This window comes from Octopus bimaculoides, chromosome 11, assembly GCF_001194135.2.
Source record: "Octopus bimaculoides isolate UCB-OBI-ISO-001 chromosome 11, ASM119413v2, whole genome shotgun sequence".
NCBI classification, from domain to species: Eukaryota; Metazoa; Mollusca; class Cephalopoda; order Octopoda; family Octopodidae; genus Octopus; species Octopus bimaculoides.
In genome coordinates, this window is record NC_068991.1 from 51,336,682 (window position 1) to 51,350,521 (window position 13,840).

The 13,840-nt window shown below is 33.5% G+C and overlaps 1 protein-coding gene across 2 annotated transcripts in view; it reads left to right on the forward strand.

The window, feature by feature from the left end:
- LOC106873920 (unconventional myosin-X) overlaps nt 1–13,840 on the forward strand; it is a 545,087-nt gene that overhangs the window by 494,528 nt on the left and 36,719 nt on the right. For both annotated transcript variants that reach the window (XM_052971791.1, XM_052971792.1), the window contains 6 exons: nt 3,152–3,222; nt 4,192–4,381; nt 5,878–5,975; nt 7,597–7,687; nt 10,119–10,523; nt 12,631–12,767. In XM_052971791.1, the coding sequence (XP_052827751.1) occupies nt 3,152–3,222; nt 4,192–4,381; nt 5,878–5,975; nt 7,597–7,687; nt 10,119–10,523; nt 12,631–12,767 (992 nt within the window). The remainder of the gene's footprint in view (nt 1–3,151; nt 3,223–4,191; nt 4,382–5,877; nt 5,976–7,596; nt 7,688–10,118; nt 10,524–12,630; nt 12,768–13,840) is intronic.

The following is a 13,840-nucleotide window of genomic DNA, read 5'->3' on the forward strand; positions in this document are numbered from 1 at the left end:
TATATATATATATATATATATATATATATATATTTATTTATATATATATTTGTATATGTATACATACATAGATGTGTGTATGTGTATATATATATATATATATGTATTCATATATAGATGTAAGTGTATATATATATATATGTATGTATGTATACATATATGTAGATTGTATATGTGCATATATATGTATATATGTGTCTGTGTGTATATATGTGTATACATGCATACATATATATATATATATATATACACGCACACACACACATATGAGAGAGAAAGAGAAAGACAGACAGAGAGAGGGAGAGAGAGAGAGAGAGAGAGAGAGAAAGACAGAAAGAGAGAGAGAGAGAGAGAGGAGGCAACATTCACTTGATGTTAAATCATAAGAAAAACGTTTCATGATGACTTGCATTCAATTATTATGTATCTTATTGCCTAAGAAAAGTTTTGCCCCATTTATTCACATTTTCTGTCGGCATTCAAATATGTTTTCCTCCAAATCTAATCTTTGGCACGTTATCTGTCATTCTAGTTGGGGGTAAATTTGATGCAATGTAGTTCAAACAATTTCAATTGGAGAAAGACCAAGCTCTCCATTAAAAACAGCCAACCTGAGAAACTGAATATTGATTTTTTTATGGGGAGTTTTTTTGCGGTTTTTTTTTTTTGCTTCAAATGTTTAAATAATCTTTTGTTTTTCTATGTATTTAGCAAAAGTGGTGGTAGGAAAGTGTATACTTCTGTGTATGTGTGTGTGTGTTTGTATGCATACACGTGTGTGTGTACATGCATGCACATACACGTGCACATGTACAAGAATGGTTGAGAGTATTATGCAGGAAACAGCAGCAATATGTATTAGTTTTTTTAATTTTTTCATATATGCGTGTGTGTGTGTGTGTGCATGCATGCATGTGTGCCTGTGTGTCTATGTATGTATAAGTGTATGTATGTATGGTAGCTGCAGCTAAATAAATTATTGTAGTTTATAGTATGTATTGAGTAAATGTTTTTTCATTTGTGAAACAGTAAACATATATGTTCCTATATATCAACATGTGTATGTGGTGAATCTGTGTATGTGCATATGCATAAAATGTGTACATATATATATATATATATATATATATATATATATATTGAAAGTGAGAGAGACAGTTGTATGTGTGCGTAATATATGCTTTATAAGAGGTTTATAAAGTGTCCTGTGAAGAGTCTTGGAACTTTATAGAAATCTGTTGTGGCTATGAAAGAGAGAAATGGAAGTTTGATGTATTGATAGAGAGGAGATCAGATAAGGAGGTCAGTTATGTTTATGGAATATACATAACTTGTATAAACACATGTTAACAATTGCTTCAGGCTCTTTCTTTGATAAATTTTAATAATGAAACAGAGTAGAACATGCATTTGAAATTAATGTCAACTTAACTGTGTTTGTTTAGAAACAAATATTGGTTGAATCACTTTACACAAACTTTGAGTAAGATGACTAGCTTTGATATCTTTCCAACAGAAATTACCTTCAGTATTTAGCTCTCTGTCTATTACACCCAGTATTTATATAATCTGTGTCGGTGCTGTATGGCTATAAAGATGGCATTGCAATCATAAGGTCCCAGTTTCTATCTCACTGCATGATATCTTGAATAAATGTCATTTTCTATAACTGCAACTAAACTCATGCTTTGTGAAAGAAATTTGATTGATGGAAACTATATACAAACCGGTTGGGTGGATTGTCTAAAACTGACATATCATTAAGGAAAAAGATTGTCTGATTGTCTAGAGACAAGTGCGTTGCTGTTGAAATATGTTTCTGTCTCTATAGGCATCATCAGCACAGCACTTGTCCTAAATGAAAATGAGTTTGGAGAAATAACTCAGTAGCCAGATATATGTAGATACATACATTTAACTTATACACATGTATGTATGAATGAATGGATGAATACATACATGTGTGTATGTGTGTGTGTGTGTGTGTGTGTGTGTGTGTGTGTGTGTGTGTGTGTGTGTATATATATATAGACAGAGAGAGGGAGAGAGAGAGAGAGGAAAAATAAAACTGAAAAGTTGGTTCATAAATTATTTAGTTACATTATCATAAACATGTTTCAATGAAGATAAAAGATTAATTATACAATCTGGGTGAGATAAGTTTCCTAGGTCTTTGCTTCTTCAGAGATTCATATGAAAAGACGTGTGATGTTAATCAGCACCATCTATGGTTAGTGATCCTGCGAATAAAAGTGGAATTGTAACATATCCTCCTTAAATATTCAACCTAAATGTAAAGGTATGGAAAAAGCTAGACATAGTAATGCTAACCATTCAAAGAATAAAGGTTAGAATGATATAATCTTTACTCATACAAACCCAAGCTTTTGGAATAGTAACATAGATCCTTTCTCAGTCACAGGTTTTCTTGCTTCCTATAACAACAATAATAACAAAAATAGGGGAAAAAATAATACTAAGGATGCTAACATTAGAAAAAACATAATAGTACAAAAAGTATAAACAATATGAATAACAGCAGGGGTAAATAAAGGTTTACTAAGGTTTCTTAGACTTCCTGTGATTAACTCACTTATATGTAATTGTAGATTAGCCTCTTAATGTCCTCTTGAAGATAATTACCTTATAAGTAATGCAATATACAAATGCAATGTTATTACACTAAATTCTATATAAGAAATCTGGTACTTAAAACTAATGGCAATACACGATTAACAAATTATATAACATCTTGTTTCCAAAGTAGAAGATAATTGTGAATTTTAACATTCATCAAACATAATGTAATGTTGTTCAATGGAAATTATTATTCTCTAATTACAGCTGATGTTAGTTGTTTTTTCTTCCTTTTTTTTACAAAGTGTATACACATATACGTACATTCATGTGTACATGTGTGGCTATAGGAACCAAGATATGTGTCTATATATACACATGCATGTGTATGTATTCATTATATGTTTGCATATACATATATGTGCATATAAGCATATATGCATGAATGTATGTTTACATATGTGTGTATATATGCATGTGTGTGTATAATTGTCTTCAGTTCTTCTGATTTACATAAAATAGATATATATTTAAATGAATCTTTCATTTTGAATTCTTTTTCCTATTCTCTCAGGTTACAGCTGAACATGAACGGTTCATACGAGGCTATGAGTATGTTGCTGATATCCTGGCCCAATGGGAACAGTGAGTTCTTGTTTTGTTTTAAACTTCCAAATTTGGTTCATATGCATGATGTTTGGAGGAAAATTCTGGTTAACTTCTTTAGGTTCAGATACTTGCAAATATTTTCCTTTCTCTAACTAAAGCAGCTATGTTTCTCTTCTAACGCAAGACACCTTTTCCAGCCATTGATACTACTTCCTATCAGTTGAGGGGTCTTGTGCTATTAGTTAGTTGGTGATCTCACTGATGCCAGTGCCAAAAAGGCACCCAGTACACTCTGTAAAGTGGTTGTGTTAGGAAGGGTATCCAGCCATAGAAACCAGCCAAAACAAACAGCAAAGCTTGGTGCAGTCTTTGCACTTGCCTTTTCTTGTCAAACCATCCTACTTGTGCCAGCATGGAAAATGGATGTTAAATGATGATGGTGGTGGACATAATAATCATTGAATATTGGGCTCTATTGCTGTTCTCAAACTTTCTAGTTTACCGTGTGTGTGTGTGTGTGTGGAGGCGAAATGGCCCAGTGGTTAGGGCAGCGGATTCGCGGTCATAGGATCGGGGTTTCGATTCCCAGATCGGGTGTTGTGAGTGTTTATTGAGCGAAAACACCTAAAGCTCCACGAGGCTCCGGCAGGGGATGGTGATGAACCCTGCTGTACTCTTCCACCACAACTTTCTCTCACTCTTACTTCCTGTTTCTGTTGTGCCTGTAATTCAAAGGGTCAGCCTTGTCACACTGTGTCACGCTGAATATCTCTGAAAACTACGTTAAGGGTACACGTGTCTGTGGAGTGCTCAGCCACTTGCACCTTAATTTCACTAGCAGGCTATTCCGTTGATCGGATCAACTGGAACTCTCGACGTCGTAAGCGACGGGGTGCCAACAAACAACGTGTGTGTGTGTAGTGTGTTAGAATAGTGAAATATTCTTTTTTTCCTTTGCATGTTATTTATTTTTCCCTCCATATCTTCCATTTATTCTATTTCCAGGCAAAAGCATTTAACAAACACACCAAACAAAAGTGATTCGTTATCAAAGAAAGGCAACAAGATAGTCCTCGATGGTTCTGACTGCCGATTTGTGTTTCGAAAACGTGTCTATCGTCATGTGCATGATATTCCCAAAGATCCTGTAGAATATCATTTACTCTTCGCTGAAGCTGTTCACAAAGTGGTTGAAGTAAGTTCTGCTAAACAGTCAGGTCCAGGATTTGGATTTATAATAAATACCTTGTTTCTCATTTATATTTCTTTTGATTCATCTTAAAACAAAGAAAATATGATTATGATGAGTTACATATTTCCTATTACACAAATATCTAAAGAAATAGGTATGAAAATGTTATTTGGGGATGTCGAATTCAGAAAATTATTGTTAGTAGATGTAAAGAAAAGTGTTAGATGCATATATTGACAGAGGGCCAACAAATTTAGCAATTAAACTGAGGATACAGTCTAGTTGATAGCTTGTTACTATTACATCTGTTAGCAACACAGTATTGTTAATAACTCATTGTGATTCTATAAAGCAAGTATTTAGTTTTAAAGCTGTTTCTTTGTTCCTTTATAACATTTGTTTTTCATTTAGTGAACGTAGTATTTTTTTTTTTTTTTTTTTTTTTTTTTTTTTTTTTTTTGTTAGTTTCTCTTTCTTTAGTGTGATGTTATTGCCAGTGTCTTTATCCATTATAATGCTAATATTGTTATGCCTGGATAATGTAGCAAATGTAAATCTACCCCTAAAATATTGCTGCTTTGTTTGAGAGTAATATTTACACATTTCATACAAATTTCATAATTTTCCTAAAAGCATAAGTAATGTTAATGAAGTTGTTCTCACTTGGAATCAACTCCAGATTAGCAGGCAAAAGAAAAAAAAAAGCGTGAAATTCTAATATTCATACTTCCTATAAAAAGAATTTTAACTACAGAAGTGGTGTTTTTTTTTTTATCTGGGAATCAAATGTCAGTAAAAGACTTAAGCTCACAAAAACCATCTACTTGACCAAGGTATTCATAATAATTAGTACATATTCATTGGCTACTGTATACGTTTGTGTTTTATAACATTAATGAAAGCTTGTCTTTAATACATTCCACTTCAATCACTTTGAATGATAAGCAATGGTTTGACGAGGGTTCCAGTTGATCTGATCAACCGAACTACCTGCTAGTGAAATTAACGTTTTAGTGGCTGAGCACACCACAGACACGCATATCCTTAAAGTAGTTCTCAGGGAGATTCGGCACAACATAAAATGTGAAAAGGCTGTCCCTTTGAATTACTGATATAACTCACTTTTGCCAGCTGAGTGGACTAGAATAATGTGAAATAAAGACACAACACACCGCCGAGAATTGAACGCACATTCGTAAGCTGAATGTCCTAATCACTAAGTTATATGCTTTCACATTAAGCAATAAAATCCATTTAAAATGCGACTTCATTATCAAATTATGTTCTAATGATATTCTTATAATTCCATGACAATACTTCAGCTATAAAGTCTTATAAGGTTCAGAGATTTTATTACTAAATAATATATCAAATGAACAGATCGAACAATTAAAAACTAAATTTAAAAACATATCTTACAGTTAGAAACGTGTATATTTCTCAAATGTGTATGCAATCTTTGTTAATGTAGACTTAATAATATATATGTTGTTTTTCAGTTGGATGAATTTTCTGTATCAGAGAAAGTCGCCCTTCAACTTGCTGGTTTACAAGCACAGGTTATATGGGGAGATTACCATGAAAACAAAGATTTTCGGTAAACACTTTCATTTTATTTTTCTATTTGAGTTATCTCCCTTGATATGTTTTGGCTCAAAGCCAAAGACAACAATTTGTTACTGGTCCCAAGTAGTTAACTTTAAATGTATCTAACTGTACCAGTCTGTTTTGTGAATGCTTTAGTAATATAATTCCTACCTTTACTCATATTTTTTCTTTAATAATCTCTACTTCTCTATGACACCAGTGCCTATCTAATAGAATTCTGATTAAATACAAGCCCTATGCTATTGACGAACATTATATGATTGATATTTTTAAAATCGGTTTTCTGCATAATTGGTAAACGAATTGTATGTCTTAACTTTCTTACAAAGCAACACACGCAAACACTCACTCATATACATTAAACATATTACAAACACAGACACACATAAGTAAAAAAATAAATAATTCTACAATTTGTAGCAATGTATATCCTTAACAAGTTGAATGTCTCTTTCCATCCCTCCTTCTCTCTCTCTCTCCCTATATATATATTGTGTTAAGCTAAGAAGTTGTGCATGGTACCAGAATTTTCCACTTGAGTCAAATGTAACAAACTACACAAAATTGTTGTTAGAGTCTCCACATAAGTGGAGTCAAGACCAGTTAGTTTGTGCTGGCATTGAGTCATATATATATATATATACATATATATATATATATATATATATATAGGAGTGACAAATAAAGAAATATAAATTAGAGGTAAGGGCTTCCAAAAGGAACTGTTCGAATTAATTAAGAATTTGATGTTTATGCAAAATGTCGGATGAGAGTTCAAAATTTTAAAATTCATGGGTAAATAGGTAGATAAAATAAATATATACAGATTCGGGTGAATTCAGGTAAAGGATATCATCTACAGCTGTTTCAGAGGTACAATGAATGTATAAATTTCCCTTATCCTTCGATTTAACTCACAATGAGCTCTTCTTAATATAGTCCATATATTGTGAAGTATACTTAAAAACATACTTTATAAGAAAATTTAACTTTATATATATACATATATATATATATGGCACCTGTGCCCAGCGTCACCTTTCTGGCACTTGTGCCCGTGACACCTGTGTAAGGATTTTCAAGCGACATCGTTGCCAGTGCCCCTGGACTGGCTCTTATGCGGGTGGCACATAAAATACACCATTTTGAGCGTGGCCGTTGCCAGTACCGCCTGACTGGCCTTCATGCGAGTGACACGTAAAAGCACCCACTACACTCTCGGAGTGGTTGGCGTTAGGAAGGACATCCAGCTGTAGAAACTCTGCCAAATCAGATTGGAGCCTGGTGTAGCCATCTGGTTTCACCAGTCCTCAGTCAAATCGTCCAACCCATGCTAACATGGAAAGCGGATGTTAAACGATGATGATGATGATGATATATATGTATGAGCTGTTACTTAAAGATGACAGAAGAGAAATTGTTAGAGACTGGAGTGAGTACAGAGAAAGGAGCTCTGTAATACAAACATGCCAACGAACTTATAATAGATGAAGTTATAGAGAACAACATTGCTGCATTGGTTTTTTTCAGCTACAAGCAACACTGTTTGTTAATGAGTAAACATTTTTCAAGTCTTTTTCTTTTTACTAATAATAAACTTTTACTTTTAGTTATGGAGAAGCGAAACAGTACCTGTGTGAACGCATATTAGAGGCTGATATGAGTAAAGACTGGGGAAATTCTATTGCAGAAGCCCACGAAGTAAGCCATATTTAGTTTCTGATAATCTTCTTTTTAGACATAGGATAGTAGGTCACATCTTGTACATTTTGTACATAGTTATGACTCTACTAAATAATATCAATAACAAACCATTTTTGCATGTTTTTGACTTTGTATTTATAAATGATAAGATAAAGAGATGACAAAGGAATAAACGATTTATCTTATGAACTTCATTAATCATTTATTCCTTTGTCATCTCTCTTTCTTATTACCGCTCTATACTTAGCCAACATACTGTTCTGAAACATTATATATATTGAGTTCTACACCAGGGTATTAGTCTTGCAATGCCTAAGCAAAATATTTGTGGATGACATATATTTTCAAAAGACTACAAAAAATTTCAAATTGGTACAGTCTCGATGACAAATGTGTAGTATGCACTTATAAACAGTGGTTTTCGTAAAATTTGTATAAGACAAAAAAAAAAAAAATCTGAAATAAAAGCACCAAAGGTGAAGCAAATGGTTAACAATGATGAATAAATGATAAGAAAAAGAAAATTAATCAATACAATTTTATTTTTCAATTTTCTTTTGAAATCACAACTTTATGCAGTTTTTTTCACAAAGTGAGATATCATATGATATAAGACCATGGTTACTACTCGAGTTTACATGCTTTGTCTTCTCTACACAAACAATTCAATATTTATTATCATTAACTTACAGCTGGCACCTATAAAGATAAGCTGTCGTGTGACCACAGTTCTAAATATATTGGGTTGGCAACTAAGTTCCTGCGGTTTTTTTAAATTTAAATTTTTTAAAAGGTTTAATAAAAAATAACAACTAATTAATCAATAATGTATTCACCTTTGTTGTTTACAACTTCTTCTCAGCGTTCAACAAGATTTTCAGTACCTCGTTGGTAGAAATCACCCGATTTCGACTCGAAAATTTGATCCAACCAAGCTCTCAATTTTGCATCAGTATTCAACAAAACTTCGCGCATAGCATTTGAAAGGGATCAAATGAGGTGGAAATCCGTTGATACCAAATCAGGAGAGTATGGCGGGTGTGGCAGCACTTCCCAGCCATGCATTTGAATGGCTTCCTTAGTCATATTGGCGATATGAGGCGGATGTTGTTGTGCAGCAGAAGAACTCCATGCTGCCAATTAAGTCTTTTCTCTTGAATAGCCATGTTGAGTCGTTCCATCTGTTGAACATAGAGTTCCGCGTTGACTGTTTGGTTCCATTCAAGCAATTCGTAATGGATAATCCCTTCCCAGTCCCACCATATGCACAACATCATTTTATGCAGATGAAGATCTTGTTTCATGTGCGGTGTCGCTTGTTTACCGGGGCTAAGCCATTCCTTATACTGCTTCATATTGATGTACAAGCACCATTTTTCGTCACCAGTAACAATTCAGTAAAGAAATCATTGCTTGTGTCCATGAGTTGATTAGTGATGAGCAAGCAAACCAGCAGAGATTGTGGCTCGTTGATTTTTGTTGTTGTCACTTAAAGTATGCAGAACCCATGCTCCATACTTCTGAACCTTTCCCATCGACTGAAGATGCTTCTCTGTAGCAGTGTGGGAGCATTCCACTTTCTCTGCCAGTTCCCTTGTCATTTGACGAGAATTTTTGTGCAAAAGTTAGTTTAATAACTCTTCAGCCAGAACGAGGTGCGTCTATGAGGTCAAAATTTCTATTTTTGAACTTGGCATACCCATCACGAGCAGTTCTTTCAGCTATGGCACCCTCTCCATACACAGCACAAATGTCGTGAGCAGCTTTTGTGGCCTTAGAACCTTGATTAAAAGCAAAAAGAAGGAGGTGTCGAAAATGCTCATTTTTCTTAACTTGACATTCCATTTTAACGATCTGAAAATAAACAAAAATTAACTAAAATTAACTAGAAAAAGAAACGAAATAGATTCCAAAATTTGAAAACGCAATACATTCCAAAATTTATAAAAATGGCAGGAACTTAGTTGCCAGCCCAATATGATACAACAATAGAACTGAAGTCTGCATTTAGATAAAATGCTATATCATTTCTCCATCATATAGAGTTTATTGTATTATAATGGACTATATCATTAACTTTCTAGACATGATATTCACACTTAAGTTGTCTGAAGAATTAAGACTTGTAACATTTAATCCCAATACTTGTGAGGATAAGTATTTATTTGACATAAGACATTTGTATCAGACTAATAGAAACTTCTCTTATTTACTATTCTTATCTGCTTTCTTCAATCCTGATGTGGGAAAATAAGTAACTATTTGTCAGCTTTTTATAATAACTAAACTGCTCTTGTTACACTAAATTCACGATCCATTCAAGACCTTAAATTAGCCACAAAAACTAGAATTGTATTCTGTTAGATAGTTTACTTGTGTTCGTTGAGTTTGCTATTTTTCAGTTGTCATTTTTTTCTCCTTTTTCTAGCATTATGGTTTGGGAAAGTCAGAAATTGAAGCAAACGTCTGGTATTTGACGTGTGTAAAACAGTTTCCTCTTTATGGCTGTACATTGTTCTCAATAGTGCATAAAGGACTTTGGTCACACACCAGTGACTCCTTACTTGCTGTCAACATGGATGGAATCAAATTTATTCGTTCTCGGGATAAATCTATTATTCATGACTTTAAGTATTCTGACATCGAGACTATTACATTAGATCCAAATGATAACTACATCACATTGGAGCTGTTTAATGACACAGGTATAGGATGTACACAACGCTGTTTCATGTTTGAAACTCTTTACAAAGAAGATATTGGCCATCTTATTGAAAGTTATTCTCCAGCACATGCAACTTGGCTCCGGCCAGAATATGACAACTGGAAAAAGGTACGCACCATTTTTCTTCAAATTAATCTGCATATCCTCCTTATTAATAACAACTGAGACTGCTATCATGCAATTAAGAAAGCAAAATGTATTTTCATATAACATACGAATAAAAGCCTCCCACCATCTCTTCTTCACCATGTTTCCTGATTTGCTATGTGTCCTGTGTCCACTTTACTAAATACATTTCCATCAGATTTGACCAATATTTCCCCTCTTTGCTATCAGAACCTTACTCTCCACATAAACCAATACCCTTGCTATTAACTTTGTTCCTTTACTCTCAATACTTTCAATAATAATGATCAGTTCTTCCTTCTTCTTTTACATTGTCTTCAGTCATTAATTTCTGCAACCATTGTCTTAAGTAAATATTCAGGTTTGTAGCAAGGCAAGGAGTGAATTCCATTTTCAGTCTCCAGAAAATTTGCAAAGAACTTTATTGCTTTGGAAGCAATAAAACAACATTTTAAAAAATAGCTAAAGACTTAAAACTTCACTTGTAAAAATATTGGTTTCAAAGTTTGTTCATAAGGCCAGCAGTTTTGGAGGAGTGGGTAAGTTGATTACATAAATCCCAATGTTCAACTGGTACTTATAAAAATATTGACATTTGACACTTTGGTAACTTTATCTGTTGCAAAAATCATTAAGATTTAAGTGAAAATCTTGGTATGCTGTTCTTTGTCTGGATTGCTTTCTCAAGATCCCTTTTACATGTCAGTGGCTACCAATGGAAGAGCATTGCCAGTGAAACCTTCCTACCAGATACTTTTACACGGGAATATAAGAAAAATGGTTTAAATCAAAGGTTTTCAACCATTTTTTACCTATGGATCCCTTTAATTCCTACCTTACTCTGGTAGACCCTCATAGCCATTTGCTGTTTAAAAAATCATATTATATTTTTATACTTGGATATCATAAGGAATTGTATTCAACAAATTGTAAAAGTATTTTGAGTATTTTAGTAGCATAATCAATTTCATGCACATAAATTTTAACAACAAAATTTTATGTGGACCTCAGTTGAGAACTACTGGTTTAAATGGTTATCTCTTCAGTTTGTGTGTGTACCATATCTTTTTCAATTAATATCAAATACTTCTCCTCAAAAACAAAAAAACAAGCCATTGAAAGTCAGTAGCAGAAAGTAACTCGGACTCTGAATAGATTATGGAATTATTCTGTGGCAGTCATCGTCATCATTTTAATGTCCACTTTTCCATGCCTGCATAAGTCAGACAATTTCAACAAGGAAATTATGAAGCAAAACCATAAAATATAAATCATGTCTTTAACCCACCTTATTTCCATGTCTTCTTTGATACTATCCATCTTCCAACTAATGTGCTGTTTCACATCTTCTGAAAGAAAGGTTTTCTATCTTGCAGTAAAAATTCTTTCTATAGCAGTTACAGCCCTGCATCCTCTCTAGCTGAATGAGACTCTGCTAATTTTATGCTTGTTTAAGTCTAATAAGTTATAGAAACAGTCCTTATAAATATGCTTTTTTGAATACCATTTGCCACTAAATTCCATAAAACAGTAATGCTTGAAGTCTGTCAAATAGTTGGTACTACATCACTTTTAACTCCTCAGATGTATTCAATTCCTATTGTACCACTTTTTATTTATCTCTCAGCAGATACAACACAAATTGTGTGACATGATGTACTTAGAATTTTTCTTTTAAAATCATGTCGCACAAACATGTTGAGGACATCCAGACAATGATTTTTATAATCACAGCTCACCACAATGCGATCAGTTTTTGTCATCATTGAAGATTGCTGAGATTTAGGATCATTCTTATCAATTTGAAATACTGGTACAACTTGTAATATTTTGTACAGTTCTACATTTGGAGTTAAAATTCCACTGAGGTTGACTTTGCCTTTCATCCCTTCGAGATCAATAAAATAAGTACCAGCTGAGTACTGGGGTCAATGTAATCAATTAGCCCCCTTCCCCCAAATTGCTGGCCTTGTGCTATTCTTCATAGACTTCTTCCACTTTTTTCATTCAAGACATTAGTAAATATTTTATTATTGCAACATATGTACTTATATTTTAACACTTTATTCTCATTTGCTTCCTCTAATAGATGCGTATGTCAGACGAAGAGAAATTAAAATTATATGAGGAGGTTGTCAGAACTCGAAGAAAACTTGTTGAAAGTAACATTCTCCAGCGACCCTCACCAGAAGGTGGAGCTAACTTTTTCCGTTCAACACTGCGCAAGTAAGTGGTACACAAATATTTCGTTTCCATTAACATAGCAAACTTATCTCAGAAACAATAACAGTTGTATAACCTAAACAGAGTTTGGTTCTGGAATATGTTAAGATTGATCTAAAACTGCTGCAACTAACAAATAAAATTGAACAGTTCAGACCTGCTCAAAGATATTTTATAGAAGTCTTGTTAAAAGACAATGCCAAGTCTTTCAATGATTTTCATCTTTTGGCCCAAATATATATTTTTTTCTTTTAAAGACGTTGGAGTGTTTTTCTTACAGCTGAAATAGGAGTGATAACAGTTTTTGATATGATAGACATGAAAGAGAAGTCCAGCATTTGAACTTTCTCAGCCATAACTATTGAATCAATGAAATATCTACTAAGATGAAATTATAGCTTGGTAACTTACACCAAACTCAATCTCTCTCATCAAATATTCTGGCTTGGCCATGTTGACTTTATAAGATGAATGTATTTGGCTGATATTACCAAAAATTCTTATATCTCCAAAGTCAAATGATGGAAATTATTTTGCTGATTCTTTTATTTTTTTATTTGTTAAGCATGTTAAGCATTGTTAATTTAGAATCAAAGTCTGTTTCACCCTTATATTAATAATCAGTAAATTAATTTCAAAAATTGCCTTGTTTATGACTGTTTAAAGAAAACATAATATCAATATAGTGTTTTTGTGAAATACAAGTAAATATGAGGATTATTTTATCTCCAAAAATGTTAAATGTCATATTTTTCTTTTGTCTACCTGTTATATATGTATATATCACATACATACACATATACATGTGTGTGTGTGTGTGTGTGTATGTGTGCATATATGAATCATCATCATCATCATCATCGTTTAACGTCCGCTTTCCATGCTAGCATGGGTTGGACGATTTGACTGAGGACTGGTGAAACCGGATGGCAACACCAGGCTCCAGTCTAATTTGGCAGAGTTTCTACAGCTGGATGCCCTTCCTAACGCCAACCACTCAGAGAGTGTAGTGGGTGCTTTTACGTGTCACCCGCACGAAAACGGCCACGCTCGAAATGGTGTCTTTTATGTGCCAC